Source organism: Mastigoproctus giganteus, chromosome 6, assembly GCF_048544385.1.
Source record: "Mastigoproctus giganteus isolate SK-2022 chromosome 6, ASM4854438v1, whole genome shotgun sequence".
NCBI classification, from domain to species: domain Eukaryota; kingdom Metazoa; phylum Arthropoda; class Arachnida; order Uropygi; family Thelyphonidae; genus Mastigoproctus; species Mastigoproctus giganteus.
The window spans coordinates 921,435-943,123 of NC_143580.1; the positions used below are offsets into that span (position 1 = coordinate 921,435).

At 39.3% G+C, this 21,689-nt stretch overlaps 1 protein-coding gene across 2 annotated transcripts in view; it reads left to right on the forward strand.

Moving 5' to 3' along the window:
- Positions 1 to 21,689, forward strand: part of LOC150083784 (PIH1 domain-containing protein 1-like) — a 187,708-nt gene that overhangs the window by 17,851 nt on the left and 148,168 nt on the right. For both annotated transcript variants that reach the window (XM_090374877.1, XM_090374878.1), the window contains exon 2: positions 13,401 to 13,553. In XM_090374877.1, coding sequence (XP_090231003.1) covers positions 13,401 to 13,553 — 153 coding nt within the window. The remainder of the gene's footprint in view (positions 1 to 13,400; positions 13,554 to 21,689) is intronic.

Below are 21,689 nucleotides of genomic sequence, written 5' to 3' on the forward strand. Positions count from 1 at the left end.
TATGAAAATTTTGTAAACTTACAATTTATTGACTATCGGCAAAATTAATAAATTTATATGTGCACAAATTTCACTAAAGATTCTTTCACTTTGAAATAGAGCTTACTACTACATGTCTGCTGAAGATACAATGCACGAATACCGTAGATGTGCACAAAATTAATAAAAACGTTGATGATTCATAGATACCTAGACGTAAACATTGGTAAGCAAAAGCACGCGTTTCAAAACGCATACACTAGCTGTTATCCAATCTATTGATGCGTGTAATATAGAAATGATACTAATATGCCACAAATAAAAAAAAAATTCTTAGAATTTAGGCAAAAAAAAATTCATAGAAATCGTGTTAAATCAAAATGACTCGCGTAAAAAGAGAATGAAATATTTATTTTGAATTCGTGTTAAACCAAATTCGTGTAAAAAAAGTTCGTGCAAAAACAGAATTAGGTGTAATATGAAATTATTGAAACAGTATCACTAATTTTGTGCATTCCAGTTTCACCTGTCCTCCTCATAACGTGAAGGTTCTCTCTTCCGTAAATATCGATGCAAACAACTCATCCAATTCATCTGAACGTCAGTTGTTTTATCTAAGGCTTTCCTGTACCATTACACAAGTGTCTGATCTGATTTCTTCTGCTCCTTGTATTCACATACATGATAAACTCATCTCTGCTCTTTACTCTCTAAGTCAATGAGTTCTCATCTGACTTTGCTAGCCTAACTTTTTCTATGGTACTATTACATATCAGTTTGTAGCTGTTATAGGTTTGGTACATTTTATTGCTCTGTAACTTTTCTGTTTCATCCTTTTCTGCTCTATTATATTGGCTCATTATTTATTCATCACCAAATTTTCCTCTTATTATACTTTTTTAACAATATATGTATTCATTCAATGCTTGTCAATATAGTTCTAAAGGTATACCACAATTCTAATGTATTTTGCTCTCTGTGCACTCTCTTTCCCAGTTGATAGAGGGCCATGTAGTACCTTAAGCATAACCAGAAATTAAAACCCATTCCTTTGCCTTTATGCAACTGCTACTTCTTTCCTCATCATACAATTTAGAACTCTCTCTGATCACTCCTGTTAGTGTTCATGTACTGCCAACCAGCTTTATGTTACCATCTGTTTCATGGTGATGATCAGGTCTGGAGTCTTCTTGACCCTAGTACTTTTGCCTATATGAGAGCTTGAAGGACAGGGTGGATGCCCTCGAAGGATTAAAAGTGAGGGCCCCATCAAGCTCTCAGCTGCCCACACCAATGCCAGAGCTTGCACTTGGTCATCACGCAACACAGCGGCAGCCCCCAAGGCAGAATGCGCTGGTCCCAATGGAACTAGTAGTTGTTGGTGACTATTGTCAGGGAAAGGGGAAACATGCTTTGTAAAAAGGATAGCATTAGCATTAGAAGAGGCATTTGATGCAAGAAAGCAAGCTTATGCAGCATCAGCCAAAAAAAAAACCCACTTCCACTTCACCCCTCCGTTCGTTCAAAATACCTGTCCAGCTGAGCCTTAAACTTATTTAGGCTATCAACCTCCACCACAAGGGATGGAAGTCTGTTCCACCAACCAACCACCCGCTGGCTAAAGGCAAATTTCCGCACGTCTATCCTACATCTGTCTTTCCTCAATTTGAATTTATGCCCTCTCAGGTTATTATTCTGAGCTAGAGGAAGAATCCCATCAGCATTGAGCATGCTCAAACCATTCAAGGCTTTATACACCTCTATCAGATCACTTCGCTGGTGCCTAGTCTCCAGACACTGTAATTTGCAAAACTTAAGCCTTTATTCGTAAGAGCACCCCTTTTACGAAGAAAGGCTTAAGTTTTGCAAATTACAGTGTCTGGAGACTAGGCACCAGCGTGGAACAGGTGGAACAGGACCAGGGTATGTCTGCCAGGGGCAAAGGTTGATGACGTTCTAGAGCGGATATCATCTTTTAAAGGTGATATAGTTGTACACGTTGGCACTAATGATATTAAGAGTAGGAGACCGGCAGAATTACTTAACAAGTACAGGTCACTGTTGAAAAAAAGCAGTGAATTAGGGTTGAATTTGAAAGTGTCTGCAATTCTGCCCAGACACGATAGGAGGGAGTATATGATAAGATCCCTCTCGATCAATTCGACCCTGGAAAGATTGTGCAAGGCTCAAGGAGTAGAATTTTTTTCAGCCTGGTCTGTACTTGTTAACAGGAGAGACTGCTTCTACAGGGATGGGATGCACTTAAATAGAAAGGGTGCAAGAATGTTTTCTGATGCTATCGAGGCAGTGTTAGGTGGGTCGGAAAACTGCTAGATTGGGGGGATACAAGGACTAATAGATTAACAGTAGCCACTGGCAGAGGTGAAAGTGATTCTGGCAATGCTTCTGTTGGAATGAACCGCAGCCTGGAAAATAAATTGCAGGATATTTCAGAGACTGCTGGGAATCATTGGGGTACAAGTAAACACATGGGTTGTGTTAGGGTAGCTAAGAATAGAAATAGGTGCATGTATACTTGCGTGTACACCAATGCTAGGAGTTTAGTAAATAAATTTGATGAATTTGAGGTATTGCTCAAAACATCAAAGGCAGATATTGTGGGGATTTCAGAGACGTGGTGTCGCACAGGTATAAGGAATGCAGAACCGGAATTTGGTGAGTACAATGTTTATAGAAGGGATAGACAGGATAGGAAGGGAGGAGGGGTTATGCTATTAGATAAGAAATACATAAAATCCAAGGAAGTGAAGCCAGTCGACATTGCTGGAAAGTGCAGTGTCGAGTCAGTTTGGTGTGACATAAGCATTGGGAGATCAAAATTGAGAATAGGAGTGTGCTATAGGCCTAATGACTCTGATGAGTATAATAAGAAATTGTACAGGGAAATAGAGTGGGCCAGTAAATCAGAGAGTCTTATAATGGGGGATTTTAATTTCCCAGATATTGACTGGAATTTGGGGGCTGGTCACTCACACACTAGCAAGGCTTTTGTGGATTTATTGGATGATTGTTTTCTACATCAGCATGTTCGGGAGGCAACTAGAGGGAGTAATACTCTTGATTTGATTATCAGTAGTGATTCTTCATGCATTAAGAATCTGCAGGTAAATGAACCTCAAGGTGGCAGTGATCACAGTGTGCTGAAGTGGGATTTACTCAAAGAGGTAACTACCATTAGTGGTAAAGGGAAGGGTTATTGCTTTCGTAAAGGCGACTACGATGGACTGAGACAGTATTTAAATTCTATACAGTGGGACCAACTGATGACGTTACCAACAGCAAATTCAAAATGGGAAGCATTCAAAGAACTTTGAATGCATCTACATTCACGCATGAGGAGTTATTCAGGAAGGAGAATGATGTAGGTAAAGTAAACATTGGCAGTGAGCTGGATGATTTTGTAATAACTGAGAGGAAAGTGGAGGAGAGATTGTTGAGGATAAACATAAAAAAGGCACCTGGGGTGGATGGGATCTATCCAGTTATATTAAAGGAGGCAGCAAAGGAAGTAAGAAAACCCTTAGCCATAATTATGAGAGCTTCTTTGGACTCAGGGGAGGTACCCATAGACTGGAGATGTGCAAATGTAACCCCAATTAACAAAGGAGGATAAAAGGCTGACACAAGTAATTATAGACCTGTTAGTTTAACTTCTGATCCAGGTAAATTAATGGAGGCACTGGTTAAAGAAGCACTGCAGGATCATCTAGACAAGAATTCAGTTATAGCTCAGACGCAGCATGGTTTTGTTAAGGGCAGGTCTTGCCTGACCAATTTGATTGGATACTATGATGTAGTCACAAAAGAACTGGATGCAGGGAATAATTTTGATATTATATATTTGGATCTTAGAAAGGCTTTTGATTCTGTTGCAAATGGAAGACTGCTGCACAAATTGGAGCAGTGTGGCATTGGAGGCAAATTGCTGCTATGGATAAGGGGTTGGTTGAGTGGCAGAAGACAGAGAGTGGTAATCAATGGACACTGCTCAACGTGGACTAATGTTATTAGTGGAGTTCCTCAGGGTTCAGTGTTGGGTCCGTTGTTGTTTTCGATGTTTATGAATGATATTGATGATGGGATATCAAGTTTAATGTCCAAGTTTGCAGATGATACAAAGGTTGGCAGGGTTGTTAAGGACACTACTGATGCTATGCTGCTGCAACAGGATCTGGAAAGGTTGAACAGGTGGGCTGAGAGGTGGCAAATGAAGTTTAACATTGACAAATGTAAAGTACTACATATGGGAAACAGTAACCCCAGAGCAACGTATCAACTCTGCGGTACTACACTGACAGTGGTGGAGAATGAAAAGGACCTGGGGGTAATTGTGCAGGCAGATATGAAGTTCTCTGAGCAGTGCAGACGAGCTGCAAGAGTAGCTCATGGTGTCTTGTCAATGATATACAGGAATTTTTCTAGCAGGGATAAGGAGGTGATTATTCCCTTGTATAAGGCAATGGTTAGGCCACATCTTGAGTACTGTATACAGGTCTGGAGGCCTCATTTCAAGAAGGATGTAGAGCTGCTGGAACGGGTACAGAGAAGGGCAACAAGATTAGTGAATGGAACAAAGTGTTGCTCTTACGAAGAAAGGCTTAAGTTTTGCAAATTACAGAGTCTGGAGACTAGGCACCGGCGAGGTGATCTGATAGAGGTGTATAAGGCTTTGAATGGTTTGAGCATGCTCAATGCCAATGGGATTCTTTATCTTGCTGAGAATACTCACCTCAGAGGGCATAAATTCAAATTGAGGAAGGACGGATGTCGGATAGATGTGCGGAAATTTGCCTTTGGCCAGCGGGTGGTTGGTTGGTGGAACCGACTTCCATCGCTTGTTGTTGAAGTTAGCATTAGCATTAGTAGAGGCATTTGATGCAAGAAAGCAAGCTTATGCAGCATCAGCCAAAAAAAAAAAAAAAAAAAACCCACTTCCACTTCACCCCTCTGTTCGTTCAAAATACCTGTCCAGCTGAGCCTTAAACTTATTTAGGCTATCAACATCCACCACAAGGGATGGCAGTCTGTTCCACCAACCAACCACCCGCTGGCTAAAGGCAAATTTCCGCACGTCTATCCTACATCTGTCTTTCCTCAATTTGAATTTATGCCCTCTCAGGTGATTTTTCTGAGCTAGAGGAAGAATCCCATCAGCATTGAGCATGCTTAAACCATTCAAGGCTTTATACACCTCTATCAGATCACCTCGCTGGTGCCTAGTCTCCAGACACTGTAATTTGCAAAACTTAAGCCTTTCTTCGTAAGAGCACCCCTTTGTTCCATTCACTAATCTTGTTGCCCTTCTCTGTACTCGTTCCAGCAGCTCTACATCCTTCTTGAAATGAGGCCTCCAGACCTGTATACAGTACTCTAGGTGTGGCCTGACCATTGCCTTGTACAATGGAATAATCACCTCCTTATCCCTGCTGGAAAAATTCCTGTATATCATTGACAATACTCCATGAGCTACTCTTGCAGCCCGTCTGCACTGCTCAGAGAACTTCATATCTGCCTGCACAATCACCCCCAAGTCCCTTTCATTCTCTACCACTGTCAGTGTAGTACCACAGAGTTGATACGTTGCTCTGGGGTTGCTGTTTCCCATGTGTAGTACTTTACATTTGTCAATGTTAAACTTCATTTGCCACCTCTCAGCCCATCTGCTCAACCTTTCCAGATCCTGTTGCAGCAGTGTAGTGTCAGTAGTGTCCTTGACAACCCTGCCAACCTTTGTATCATCTGCAAACTTGGACATTAAGCTTGATATACCATCATCAATATCATTTATAAATACAGAAAACAATAATGGACCCAACACTGAGCCCTGAGGGACTCCACTAATAACATTAGTCCACGATGAGCAGTGTCCATTGATTACCACTCTCTGTCTTCTCCCACTCAACCACCCCTTTATCCATAGCAGCAATTTGCCTCCAATGTCACACTGCTCCAATTTGTGTAGCAGTCTTCCATGTGCAACAGTATCCGGCTTTCTAAGCTCCAAGTATATAATATCAAAGTTATTCCCTCCATCCAGTTCTTTTGTGACTGCATCATAGTATCCAATCAAGTTGGTCAGGCAAGACTTCCCCTTAACAAAACCATGCTGTGTCTGAGCTATAACTGAAGTCTTGTCTAAATGATCCTGCAGTACTTCTTTAACCAGTGCCTCCATTAATTTTCCTGGAACAGAAGTTAAGCTCACAGGTCTATAGTTACTTGTGTCAGCCTTTGATCCTCCTTTGTGAATTGGGGTCACATTTGCACATTTCCAGTCTATGGGTACCTCCCCTGAGTCCAAGGAAGCTCTCATAATTATGGCTAAGGGTTTGCTTACTTCCTTTGCTGCCTCCTTTAATATAACTGGATAGATCCCATCCACCCCGGGTGCCTTTCTTGTGTTTATCTTCAACAGTTTCTCCTCCACTTTACTCCCAGTTATTTCAAGATTCTGTAGCTTACTGCTAGAGTTGAATACACCTCTGGCATTCCCCTTGCTGAATAACTCCTCATGTGTGAATGTCGATGCAAAATATTCATTTAGTTTGTTAGCTACCTGAGCAGGATCATCAACAGTTGACCCATCAATATCAAGTGGACCAATCTGATTCATCCCCTTCCTTCTAGAGTTTACATAAGTAAAAAACTCTTTGCTGTTTTTCTTTGCATCCCTTGCCAAGGATTTCTCGTAATCTGCCTTCGCCTGCCTAACCACCGTTGTAACTTGGTTGCATATCAACTTGTATCTATCATAGGCTTCTGTGTCATGTGTTAATTTGTAAGTATCCCATGCATTTTTCTTCTCTGCCATATGCCTCATTAGTTCATCTGACATCCATTTTGGCCTAAACCTTGAACAATATTTCTTAATTGGTATGTAAAGCCTAGTAGCTTCCAAGATACGTTCTTTGAATGCTTCCCATTTTGAATTTGCTGTTGGTAACATCATCAGTTGGTCCCACTGTATAGAATTTAAATACTGTCTCAGTCCATCGTAGTCGCCTTTACGAAAGCAATAACCCTTCCCTTTACCCCTAATGGTAGTTACCTCTTTCAGTAAATCCCACTTCAGCACACTGTGATCACTGCCACCTAGTGGTTAAATTATCTGCAGGTTTTTTTATGCATGAAGAATCACTGCTGATAATCAAATCAAGAGTATTACTCCCTCTAGTTGCCTCCTGAACATGCTGATGTAGAAAGCAATCATCCAATAAATCCACAAAAGCCCTGCTAGTGTGTGAGTAACCAGCCCCCAAATTCCAGTCAATATCTGGGAAATTAAAATCTCCCATTATAAGACTCTCTGATTTACTAGCCCACTCTATTTCCCTGTACAGTTCCTTATTATACTCATCAGAGTCATTAGGCCTATAGCACACTCCTACTCTCAATTTTGATCTCCCATAGCTTATGTCACACCAAACTGACTCAACACTGCACTGTCCAGCGATGTCGACTGGCTTCACTTCCTTGGTTTTTATGTGTTTCTTAACTAATAGCATAACCCCTCCCCCCTTCCTATCCGGTCTGTCCTTTCTGTAGACGTTGTACTCCCCAAATTGCAGTTCTGCATCCCTTATATCTGTGTGACACCACGTCTCTGATATCCCAACAATATCTGCCTTTGATGTTTTGAGCAATACCTCAAATTCATCAAATTTATTTACTAAACTCCTAGCATTGGTGTACACGCAAGTATACCTGCACCTGTTTCTATTCTTAGCTACCCTAACACAACCCATGTGTTTACTTGTACCGCAATGGCTCCCAGCAGTCTCTGAAATACCATGCATCTTGTTTTTCAGGCTTCTGCTCATTCTAATAGAAGCAGTGCAAGAATCTCTTTCACCTCTGCCAATGGCTACTGTCAATCTATTGGTCTTTGTCTCCCCCCAAGCTAGCAGTTTTCCGACCCACCTAACACTGCCTCGATAGCATCAGCAAATATTCTTGCACCCTTTCTATTTAAGTGTATCCCATCCCTGTAGAAGCAATCTCTCCTGTTAACAAGTACAGTCCAGGCTGAAAAAAATTCTACCCCTTGAGCCTTGCACAATCTTTCCAGGGCCGAATTGATCGACAAGGCTCTCATCATATACTCCCTCCTATCGTGTCTGGGCAGAATTGCAGACACTTTCAAATTCAACCCTAATTCTCGGCTTTTGTTCAACAGTGACCTGTACTTGTTAAGTAATTCTGCCGGTCTCCTACTCTTAATATTATTAGTGCCAACGTGTACAACTATATCACCTTTTGTGCCCTTAAAAGATGATATTCGCTCTACAACGTCATCAACCTTTGCCCCTGGCAGACATACCCTGGTCCTGTTGATAGCCTAAACAAATTTAAAGCTCAACTGGACAGGTATTTCGAACGAACGGAGGTGTGAAATGGGAGTGGTGTGTGTTTTTTTTTTTTTTTTTTGGCTGATGCTGAATAAGCTTGCTTTCTTGCATCATATGCCTCTACTAATGCTAATGCTAACTTATCTTGGAAGCTACTAGGCTTTACATACCAACTAGGAAATATTGTTCAACGTTTAGGCCTAAGTGGATGTCAGCTGAACTAATGAGACATATGGCAGAGAAGAAAAATGCATGGGATACATACAAATTAACACGTGACACAGAAGCCTATGATAGATACAAGTTGATCTGTAACCAAGTTACAAAGGAGGTTAGGCAGGGGAAAGCAGATTACGAGAAATCTTTGGCAAGGGATGCAAAGAAAAACAGCAAAGACTTCTTTACTTATGTAAACTGTAGAAGGAAGGGGATGAATCAGATTGGTCCACTTTATATCAATGGGTTAACTGTTGATGATCCTGCTCAGGTCGCTAACAAACTAAATGAATATTTTGCATCGACATTCACACATGAGAAGTTATTCAGTGAGGGGAATGCCAGAGGTGTATTCAGCTCTGGCAGTAAGCTAGAGAATCTTGTAATAACTGAGAGTAAAGCAGAGGGGAAATTGTTGAAGATAAACACAAGAAAGGCAAATGGGGTGGAATGGATCTATCCAGTTATGTTCAAGGAGGCAGCAAAGGAAGTAAGCAAACCCTTAGCCATAATTATGATAGCTTCCTTGGACTCAGGGGAAGTACCCATGGACTGGAGACGTGCAAATGTGACCCCAATTCACAAAGGAGCATTAAAGGGCGACACAAGTAATTATAGACCTGTTAGTTTAACTTCTGTTCCCAGAAAGTTAATGGAGGCACTGGTTAAAGAAGCACTGCAGGATCATCTAGACAAGACTTCAGTTATAGCTCAGACACAGCATGGTTTTGTTAAGGGAAGTCTTGCCTGACCAATTTGATTGGATACTATGATGCAGTCACAAAAGAACTGGACGCAGGGAATAACTTTGATATTATATACTTGGATCTTAGAAAGGCTTTTGATACTGTTGCACACGGAAGACTGCTGCACAAATTGGAGCAGTGCGGCATTGGAGGCAAATTGCTGCTATGGATAAAGGGGTGGTTGTGGGGGAGAAGACAGAGTGGTAATCAATGGACACTGCTCATTGTGGACTAATGTTATTAGTGGAGTCCTTCAGGGTTCAGTATTGGATCCATTATTGTTTTCTGTATTTATAAATGATATTGATGATGGTATATCAAGCTTAATGTCCAAGTTTGCAGACGATACAAAGGTTGGCAGGGTTGTCAAGGACACTACTGACACTATGCTGCTGCTACAGGATCTGGAAAGGTTGAGCAGATGGGCTGAGAGGTGGCAAATGAAGTTTAACGTTGACAAATGTAAAGTACTACATATGGAAAACAGCAACCCCAGAGCAACGTATCAACTCTGTGGTACTACACTGACGGTGGTTGTGCAGGCAGATATGAAGTTCTCTGAGCAGTGCAGACGGGCTGCAATAGTAGCTCATGTTGTATTGTCAATGATATATTGGAATTTTTCTAGCAGGGATAAGGAGGTGATTATTCTCTTGTATAAAGCAATGGTCAGGCCAAACCTGGAGTACTGTATACAGGTCTGGAGGCCTCATTTCAAGACGGATGTAGAGATGCTGGAACGAGTACAGAGAAGGGCAACAAGATTGGTGAATGGAACAAAGGGGTGCTCTTACGAAGAAAGGCTTAAGTTTTGCAAATTACAGTGTCTGTAGACTGGGCACCAGCGAGGTGATCTGATAGAGGTGTATAAAGCCTCAAGGCTTTATACAATGGCTGATGGGATTCTTCCTCTTGCTCAGAATAATCACCTGAGAGGGCATAAATTCAAATTGAGGATAGACAGATGTAGGATAGACGTGAGGGAAATTTGCCTTTAGCCAACAGGTGGTTGGTTGGTGGAACAGACTTCCATCCCTTGTCGTGGAAGTTGATAGCCTAAATAAGTTTAAGGCTCAGCTGGACAGGTATTTCGAACGAACAGAGAGGTGAAGTGGAAGTGGTTATTTTTAATTTTTTATTTATTTATTTATTTTTTTGGCTGATGCTGCATAACCTTGCTTTCTTGCATCAAATGCCTCTACTAATGCTAATGCTAATACTTTCCCTATCATGCTGATATAAATAGCAGTTGTCTGGTTTATTTAATAATTTTGTTCTCCAGTGGTGAGTTTCCTTCCCACTTGTTGCAGACAATTAAGGTGAAATTGAAATCACTCATGATAAGACAATATCACTTACTGACCCATTCCATGTAATCCTCTCAGTCTTCTGGTCTGTAGATTAATTCCATTCTCATTTTATCTTTGCTTCCAACTATTTCACGCCTCACAAATTCTATATCAGCATGCATAATTTATGCATCTGGTAGAGCTTTTGTTGTCCTTTCTAAATACATTGTTTATACCATGGGGAAACTCTTCATCCCAGGTCTGATGGCGGTCAGCAGCACAGTCTGATGATGGGTAACGGCACACTTTTTATATATTAGTTTAGGCTGTGCTTAATAAAATATACAGGGTGTCTCAAAAATATTGGTACAAATGTTTAGGGGAGGTAGGTAACATCTGAAGGAATGTGAATCGCATAGGAACTCATAACCACAAACGTCACCGTAAGTCGGTAGACAGCACTGTTCATCAGTTCACGAGAGGGAAAATTTCTGATTTACTCATCCAAGCAGTAGTTGCCGCATGAAGAGCATGCATCGATATATACGAACTGTGAGCTGGCAAACATGCACCTAGTGTATGGATTAGCAGAGGTCAGTGGATGAACCACTCAACGAATTTATGGAGAACGCTTCCCAGACAGACGTCTACAGGACCACCATTTGTTTGCGCGTGAGCATCAAAATTTGTGCGATTGTGGGTCATTTAGAGGTAACAGGAGTAGTACGGGCAGACCACGTTCGATGCCAACTCCCACCATCAAAAAAAAATGCGTTGAATGCTGTGCAGAATAATCCTACTATCAGCACACGTGCCGTTGCCTCTGCCTTAGGAGTGTCTCGTTGCAGTGTACAACGTGTCTGGCACGGCGATTCCTTACACCCCTTTCATCTCCAAAGGGTTCAGTTACTGCTCCCCCAAGATCACCTGCACATGTGGCTTTTGCGCAGTGGTTTCTCCAAGAAAGTGTTCAAGACTTGAATTTTCCAGCCTATGTTTTGTTCACGGATGAGGCTTAATTCACTCGGGAAGGCTTATTCAATCAGAACAATGCTCATGTGTGGGCTCACGACAACCCACACGGTGTGTTCCCCCATGGGGCACAACATCGCTTCGCAATAAATGTGTGGCCAGGTAGGTGACTGCTTAGTCGGCCCATACCTGTTACCATCCCGCATGAACTCTGCTGAATATCGGATCTTTCTTGAACAAGTTCTACCAGGGTTACTTGATGATGTTCCAGCAAATGTGAGATGCAACATTTTGTTTCAACGTGACGGGGCACCTGCCCGTTATGGAAGGTGTGTGTGTTCGTGACCATTTGAACAGGCGTTTTGGACGTCGATGAATTGGCCGTTGTGGGCCTGCCCCCATGCTCACCTGATTTATCTAGCCTTGATTTCTTTCTGTGGGGGGGGACCCTCAAATCTATCGTGTATGAATCCCCTGTGGAGACGTAAATGGATCTCGTGGCGAGACTCATCTGCGCTGCTGCTACTGTCAAAGAAACTTCAGGTGTGTTCGACCATGTCCGCCAATCCATGCTGCATCGGTGTCACGCATGCATTGCGTCTCATGGTGGCACCTTCGAGCATCTGTTGTGACATCATGAAATGCATCCATCTCGTACTCCATTGTTAATATTATGTCAAATAAATGTTTGCCACTAATTACTGTCTTGTGTCATTTCTGCTTCTTGTGCCTCTGCTACTACTTTCCCATGACATTTCCGGTTATGGGTTCCTATGCGATTCACATTCCTTTGGGGCGCCTCCGTAGCCAGGTGGGAAGGAGCAGCAGCGCGTAGGACACGCTTCTTGATTAGACCGGGGTTCGAGCCCGTCACCACCAAATACAGAGGATGCGGAAAGGTCAGGGAATGACCACCGCATATTCCCGGAGCAATATGGCCTTAGTTGCTAATGCGCCTAAAAACCAAATAACAAACAAACAAACATTCCTTTAGATGTTACCTACCTCCCCTAAATGTTTGTACCAATATTTTTGAGACATCCTGTATATTAAAAACTCCACGTGGTAAAAGAGTGGTTAATTATACATATTAATTATTCATCCCTTATTTTCTGGTTACACCATGTTTCTGTTCAGCCTTGTTATCAGCATTAGTTTTTCTAATCAGGAGTTTGATTCACTCCTCATTTTATTGATAAGATGAAATTACAGTAATTTCACTCCTGACATTACTGTAAAGACAGCTAAGACTAGGTTAAAATTACCCATCTCATCTGCCCATCCCTTCTATTAATTTGCGTAATTCTTCCTTAAATGTACCCACTTCCATAACACCGGATAGTAGTTTTTCTGAACAGTCAGTTACTCTTTGGTTGAAAGCAAGTTTTCACACATCTGTCCTGCAGCTCTCATTTTTCAATTTTTCCTCTTGTTTTTCTTTTCCAATAAATAATTAGAATACCATCATCATTAAATTTATTCAATCCATGTAAAGCCTTTCAATCATTTCTTCTTGTAGCTATTGTTAGGTGCCTAATTGCTTCAAACTGAGGGAGGGGATGTGGTATAATTTCTTGAGTGCTAAATTTCACAATTCTCTAAGTAATTTTAAGTGTTTTGCATTTTAGCAGTACTTTAAAAAAAAAAGTGAAATAAATCCTTTCTAATATATTAAAACTATTAGTCTGTGTATCTACAAATTTTTGTATCCTTTTTTTTACTGCGTTAAATAAATATTTATAAATAGGGATTAAGTTATGATGTTAAGATTTTGAACTTTTCTGATAAAAGTACTACAGCACAATTAAAAAAAAAAAAAAAAATTTCAGGCATCTGAAGAACTTAATCTGTACACTGATTCACAGCAACAGCATCCAGATCCATCTTCATTTGTCACAGTAACTCCCTATCCAGGTTTCTGCATTAAGACTAAAGAGTTCGATGGACAGAAAGTGTTCATAAATATATGTCATTGCAGTGAGGTTGGTGCTTTTTATTGTTTAGTTTTAGCAGTTTATATTATATATTATTTTTATGAAAGAATGCTTATAAAGCAATTTAAAGAATTTTTATTATTTTATATATTCTTTTATTTTTGAATGCGGTTTGAAGTATACAAATACATTAAAGTAATATTTACACTCAGCAGCAATCAAGACATGAGGACTTTATAACAAAATAAATTCAATTGTGAAAGAAATATATTATAATAATTTTTTCATACATAGTTATTACTAAAAATGATGTATGTTATTAGATTAAAAACACAGTTGAGCCTTGTTATGATGGTTGTAAATGGTACATATAAATGGTATTAAATCATAATTTGTTATTTAGTGATATTGAAAATAAAAAGTTGCCTTGCTTTTGCATTTTATAAATAAATGGCACTATTCCATAAAAAAAATAAATTGCTTTTTATTTGTAAGGAGATCCATTTATAATGAATACAATATATGTATATATATATATATGTATATATTATTCTTTAGTAATATGATAATTTATGTTGTATTTAATTGACGACCATGTGATGTAATACAAATATGTATAAAGATGTAATACAATAAATGTATAAAAATGTTTAATATTTTATCATTTTGTCATAAAGTAGTATTGCTACAGTTTTTCATCTATAATTAATATGACAATTTCTTTAGCAATACGTAACAAGTTGAAAAATAATAAATGAATAGGCCCTGGGCATTTAAGATAACCGAGTTTAGGCTAGCTTAAAGACCAGTAATGTATTAACCATAATACCTATGAGTAGAAAACACCCGTAATTAAGAAAATAAACACAATAAACCACAATAGAAAGATAAAATAATAATTATATGTATATATATATTTTGACATAAGTCTCCTCATCTTATTAACATAGTTTATCTTCACCCCTTTTTAGCAGTAACAAAACCAGTAAACTTGGTTTTGCTGTTAAATTTAGAATGTGTAAAATAATTCTTTGAATTTGTGCTTGAAACATTTGCTGTTGCATTTTATAAATAAGTGGCACTATTCCATAAAATAAGTAAATTGCTTTTCATTTGTAAGGAGATCCATTTATAATGAATACAATATATGTGTATATATATATATATATATATATATATATATTTTGACATAAGTCACCTCATCGGCTGGACAGGTATTTCGAACGAACAGAGAAAATAAATAAATAAAAAATAAATATTTTTTATTTATTTATTTTACTTTAATTTTTTTGGCTGATGCTGCATAAGCTTGCTTTCTTGCATCAAATGCCTCTACTAATGCTAATGCTAAAACATCTTATTGACATAGTTTATCTTCACCTTTTTAACAGGAACAAAACCAGTAAACTTGGTTTTGCTGATAAATTTAGAATGTGTGAAATAATTCTTTGAATTTGTGCTTGAAACTCTTTGTTTTTTAAAGTTAAATTGATCATAAGCTGCTAGCCTGTGTTGCATAAAACATGAGAAAAAAAACAGTGTTGGCAAACGTTAAACGAAATTTGTTTAAAAATAAAATTCCAGTACAGTAATATAACTTAGAGGTTTATTAAACTCTTGAAAGGGAGCTAGTGATTTTGTAATAGCTGAGAGCAAAGTGGAGGAGAAATTGTTGAAGATAAACATAAGAAAGGCACCTGGGGAAAATGGGATCTATCCAGTTATATTAAAGGAGGCAGCAAAGGAAGTAAGTAAGCAAACCCTTCCCTGAGTCCAAGGAAGCTCTCATAATTATGAGGGCTTCCTTGGACTCAGCAGCAGTTCCCATGGACTGGAGGTGTGCAAATGTATCACCAATTCACAAAGGGGGGGTTCAAAAGGTGACACAAGTAACTATAGACCTGTTAGTTTAACTTGTGTTCTGGGGGAGAATAATGGAATCACTTGTTAAAGAAGCACTGCAGGATCATCTAGCAAGACTTCAGTTATATCTTGGACACAGCATGCTTTTGTTAAGGGAAAGTCTTGCCTGACCAATTTGATTGGATACTATGATGTGGTCACAAAGCAACTGGATGTAGGGAATAATTTTGATATCATATATTTGGATCTTAGAAAGGCTTTTGATACTGTTGCACATGGAAGACTGCTGCACAAATTGGAGCAGTGTAGCACTGGAGGCAAATTGCTGCTATGGATAAAGGGATGGTTGAGTGGGAGAAGACAGAGAGTGGTAATCAATGGACACTGCTCTTCGTGGACTTGATTAGTGGAGTCCCCCAGGATTCAGTGTGGGGTCCATTGTTGTTTTCTATATTTATTAATGATATTGATGAGTATATCAGGCGTAATGTCCAAGTTTACAGACAATACGAAGGTTGGCAGGGTTGTTAATGACACTAATGAGAGTATGCTGCTGCAACAGGATCTAGAAAAGTTGAGCAGATGGGCTGAGAGGTGACAACTGAAGTACTGCATAGGGGAAGCAGTAACCCCAGATTAATGTATGAACCGTGTGGTACTACACTGACAGTGGTAGAGAATGAAAAGGACCTGGGGGAAATTGTGCAGGCAGATATGAAGTTTTCTGAGCAGTGCAGACGGTCTTCAAGAGTTAGCCCATGGTGTCTTGTCAATGATATACAAGAATTTTTCTAGCAGGGATAAGGAGGTGATTATCCCCTTGTATAAGGCAATGCCCAGGCCACTCTTTGAGTACTGTATACAGGTCTGGAGGCCTCATATTAAGACAGATGTAGAGCTGCTGGAACGAGTACAGAGAAGGGCAACAAGATTAGTGAATGGAACAAAGGGGTGCTCTTACGAAGAAAGGCTTAAGTTATTGCAGACTACAGTGCCTGGAGACGAGGCACCTGCGAGGTGATCTGCTTGAGGTGTATAAAGCCGTGGATGGTTTGGGCATGCTCAATACTGGTGGAATTCTTACTCTTCCTCAGAATAATCACCTGAGAGGGCATAAATTCAAATTGAGGAAAGACAGTTGTAGCATAGAAGTGCGGAAGTTTACATTTAGCCAGCTGGTCGTTGATTGCTGGAACAAACTTCCATCCGTCGTAGAAGATGATAGCCTAAATAGATTCAAGGCAGAACTAGACAAACATTCAACTCTGGGGGCTCACATCTAGTGAGTATGGGCTTGGAACAACCAGGGTCCTGAGCTTAATATCATCATTCTTCTCTTTCTTGGTGATTCCCTTCTACTTTTCTCGCTCTCTCTCTCAGGGTAACTCGGGATTTTTTTTTTTTTTTTGGCTGGTGCAGCATAAGCCTCAGGCTTCCTTGCATCATATAGCTAATAATAATAACATTTGGAGCAAGTGGATGGATGAAATGAAAAAAGTTTTTTTGGCTGATGCTAAATAAGCTTGCTTTCTTGCATCATGTGCCTTTGCTAATGCTAAAAAAAATTGATGGCAATGAGCGAGCTTAGACGATCTGACCGATGCAGTTTTACTTCATATCATCTCCTTTACATAGCAATGAAGATAATGAGATAGAGAACTAGAGACTCTTTAATGGTGGCTTTCAAATACATAGGTAAAGATACAAAATGACTTGCTAGTTCAATCCAAAGAATATATTAACAGCTGTATTGAAAACAATTTGGACTTCCTAAGAACAATTCCAAACTCGTCCTACTGCTGAGCTCAACGTAATCGCAGGCGCCTCCATAGCCAGGTGGGAAGGAGCAGCAGTGCGTAGAACACGCTTCTTGATTAGGCCGGGGTTCGAGCCTGTCACCACCAAATACGGAGGATGCGGAAAGGTCAGGGAATGACCACCGCATATCCCGGAGCAATATGGCCTTAGTTGCTAATGCTCCTAAAAACCAAATAACAAAACAAAAAAAAAAAAAAACAATCAACATAAGTGCGATCTATTCGCTATGATTAGAAAGCTCAGTAAACCTACAATGACTTGACTAAAATCGTGACTGAGTGCCAATGAAATCAGTTGGCTACACTTGCTTTGACTATTGTACAAGTTACATAAGGGTGCAATATTAGTGAGGATGGTGTGAGCGACATGACTTCATGCAGAAGGTGAAGCTGGTGAACGAAGATGCTGCAACTTATGCGATATACTTTAAGATGATTGTGGATGTAATTATGAATACATTTCCGTCGAAATGTTATATCCTCTTTGACCAATTTTACATGGTCAACAATTTCAAGCGCATAGAATTTCAAGGCGCCTCCTTAGCCAGGTGGGAAGGAGCAGCAGTACGTAGCACACGCTTCTTGATTAGACCGGGGTTCGAGCCCGTCACCACCAAATACGGAGGATGCGGAAAGGTCAGGAAATGACCACCGCATATTCCTGGAGCAATATGGCCTTAGTTGCTAATGCTCCTAAAAACCAAATAACAACAACATAGAATTTCAAAATCGAGGTAGTCCATGCACAGATTTTGCTGGGCTAAATAATGCTCCTAATGATCCTTTTGGTGAAAAAAAAATGATCCTTTTGGTTAAACTTCAAATTCACATGTTACAAGAAAACTGTGAACAAGTTTAATCCAAGGAATGTATTAACATCTATATCGAAAACAACTTGGCCTTCCTAAGGACAATTCCAAATTCGACCTATTACTGGGCTCGACGCCTCCGTAGCCAGGTGGGAAGAAGCAGCAGTTTGTAGCACACGCTTCTCGATTAGACCAGGGTTCAAGCCCGTGACCACCAAATATGGAGGATGCGGAAAGGTCAGGGAATGACCACCGCATATTCCCGGAGCAATATGGCCTTAGTTGCTAATGCTCCTAAAAACCAAAATAACTAACTAACTAACTAACTAACTACTGGGCTTAACGTAAGTGTTATCTGGTTTTTTTTTTTTAGGAGCATTAGCAACTAAGGCCATATTGCTCCGGGGATATGCGGTGATCATTCTCTGATCTTTCCGCATCCTCCATATTTGGTGGGCACGGGTTCGAACCCCGGTCTAATCAAGAAGCGTGTGCTATGCACTGCTGCTCCTGCCCACCTGGCTACGGAGGCGCCTAACGTAAGTGTGATTTATTCTCTATGATTAGATAACTCGGTAAACCTCAACTTCTTGACTCTTGAGTGCCAGTGAAATCGGTTGCTCACACTTGCTTTAGCTGTTTTACATGTTACAGAATAAGGGGCAAGATATTAGTGAAGATGATGCGAGTGACATGGACTTCGTGTAGAAGGAGACACTAGTGAATGAAGATGCTGTAACCTGTGCGATATACTTTAAGAAGATTGTGGAGGTAATTATGAACATATTGCAGTGAAAACGTTATATCCTGTTTGATAAATTTTACAAGGTCAACTTTTTCAAGAGCACAGAATTTCAGCATTGTGGTAGTCCACATGCACACATTTTGCTGTGGCCAAATAACACTCCCAAAGATCCTGTGGGCAAGAACAAAGAAAAAGCCATTGAATGATCAACAAGTTAGTGTCTGTCTCCGGTAGTGAGACTTCTGGGAGCATCAAGCTTCAAACTCACAAACATATATTCATGTTTTACAAGAAAATAATCCGGATAAACGACAGGCGTGTCAATTTGATGCATCATTCGTACCTTGTCGCATGAATGGTGCTTCAAATTGACAAAATCATGTAGACACATGATTTTGCGACACAGAAATAACATCATTGCACATCACAAAATCGGCATTTCTGGTTTGTTGATTTGATTGACAAATAGGAAACAACGTCAATTAACGTAATTTCCGTGTCGCAAAATGTGACAAATTGGTTTTTCTTCAGTCTGAGATTTAGTAGGTGCTGCCAAAGATGTTTTCACATAAAAAAAAAAAAAAATGTGTATGTACCCTGTATGCACAAATGATGTTTTAAGTGAAAACCTCTTTTGACAAAAATCAGAACCATTTTAAAATCGAACATCTAGAACTGAAGTCATTAACGATGTAACGATTTATGCTCCCACTTGCTGCTTACTCTACCAAGTTAACGTTGTGACATTACGACATTAGCATACTTCAGCCCAAAATATTTAGTATGAACGATGTAATGTTTTATGCACACGCCTGTTACTTTACAAATTCAGCATTTGGAAGAGGTTAGTATAATCCAAGCCAATAGTCTAATTACCCATTTGATTATAGCATTTGTTGCTATAATCAAATTTGTTGAAATAGTATGATTGCAACAATACAAGTAGAGGCACTCCTCGACATGCGTAAATTCGATTTTACGTAAGTTTTTGCTAGCCGGTGCAAGCTTAAAAAAAATCATGGAAACGTATTTTGGCATCCCGAAGGAATAAATGGAGGTACAGTCGGTCCTCGTATAACACGTGTTTGCATTACACGAATTCGATCATACACGATTTATAAATAGGGGAACGTTATCTTATATAACACGAACCGAATTCGTTTATACACGATTCGCCTTTGTGTTTACAAGAAATGGCAGTCGAACGCGGAATCACCCCAACCGAACGCAACACGATAGGAACGAAGAAGATTCTGAAAATGTATTTATGTGTTTTATATCAGTGAAGGGGAAACACATTTCACCATAATAACGTAAAAACCAACACAATTCCAGCTATCGATATAATTGCAAATGCAATTAGATGGAGTTTACTACCAGTTTATAACAGATTCCACTAGCAGAAACGCAACTGGAAATTGTTTTTATTGTTTTATGGTAGTAACCCCCAGAAATGTGCTTTAGTAAAATGTGAGGTGTTAATAGTGTATCTCGGCCTTGACGGTGTTGTTTATTCAGTTGCGATACGCGCGCAGCTTTGTTTATGTGTATCAAGCATGCCTCCTCGTTTTGTAATTGTGCTTTATTCCCTAAAAATGAGTAAAATACTTAAAAGGTGTGAAAAGGAAGCGTCCTGGCGAAGACACTGCAGATTCAGAGAGAGAAAAAAAAAGCAATATCGATAAACAGAGGCGGACTGGGTCAAAAATTCTTACCCGGGAAAATTTGTAGTGGCCTCATACTACGGTTTATGGCCAAAATCACACCGGCCTCCGGCCCACCGGGGTTTCCCCCGTAAGGCTTATGGCCAGTCCGCTTCTGTCGATAGAGAAAAAATATGAAATTGTGAAACGCTTAGAGCGAAATGAAAGACCACGTGATATTGCACGTGCTACAGATCTAAATGAGGCAACGCGGAGAATTACAAAGAATGCAGAGAAAATAAAAACAACTTTCATAGCGGGAACAACTCAAAGTGTAATTAAAATCCATTAGATTAAGACACAAAGAATTGGAAGAGATGGAACGGCTGTCATCTGTTTGGATAGAAAATCAAACAAAAAACAAGTTTGCTTACGATAGAAGCAAAAGCATTAGCAATATTTTATTACGACTTACGTATTATAATTTATACTTACGTTTTATAAAATACGTAAGTATTTTATTACGACTAATTTATTTAATATAATAAATTTTTTTATGAATAAAATACGTATTTTATCCGTAAAAAATACTTTTTTAGTATTAAAAAAATACTAAAAATACTTTATTATAATAAAAAATATTTATTATATTATAATAAAAAATATATATTTTTATTACGTATTTTGATCGTTATAAAATATGTAAGTATTTTATAACGATTAAAATTACCCGATTATTTATTGTGTTTGGTAATGTTTTGGTTCCAAATGTATGTTCAATCTTGGGTGGTCGGCACCTAACCCTACTTTTCCCATAGGGGCTGTTGTTTATATTGCACGATTTTGCATTGCACGAGGGTTTCTAGGAACGCAACTATCGTGCTATACGAGGACAGACTGTATTGTGAAGACATCGCAAAGTGAACCAATAACACGTCTTTTTTTTTTTTTTTTTTGGAATTCATTCCAAGACCTTTTGAAGTTGAAATTTTCGCTATATAATAGCTATTTATCTCTCTAAAATATTCCATTATAAGAATCAGTTTTGAATGCCTTGTTGATATTTTTCTAAAGAACATTTCTGGAGGTCATGACCATTAAACAATAAAAACAATTTGCACTTTCCAGTTTATTGGGCTTTTCTGTTAGTGAATCGATTAATGGGTAGTAAACTCCATCTTATTGCATTTGCGATAATCCCGATAACTGGAATTGTGCTGGGTTTTACGTTATTATGGTGATGTGCGTTCCCCTTCACTGAAATCTTCGGTCACATAAAGCACAAATTTTCAGAACCTTCTCTTTAT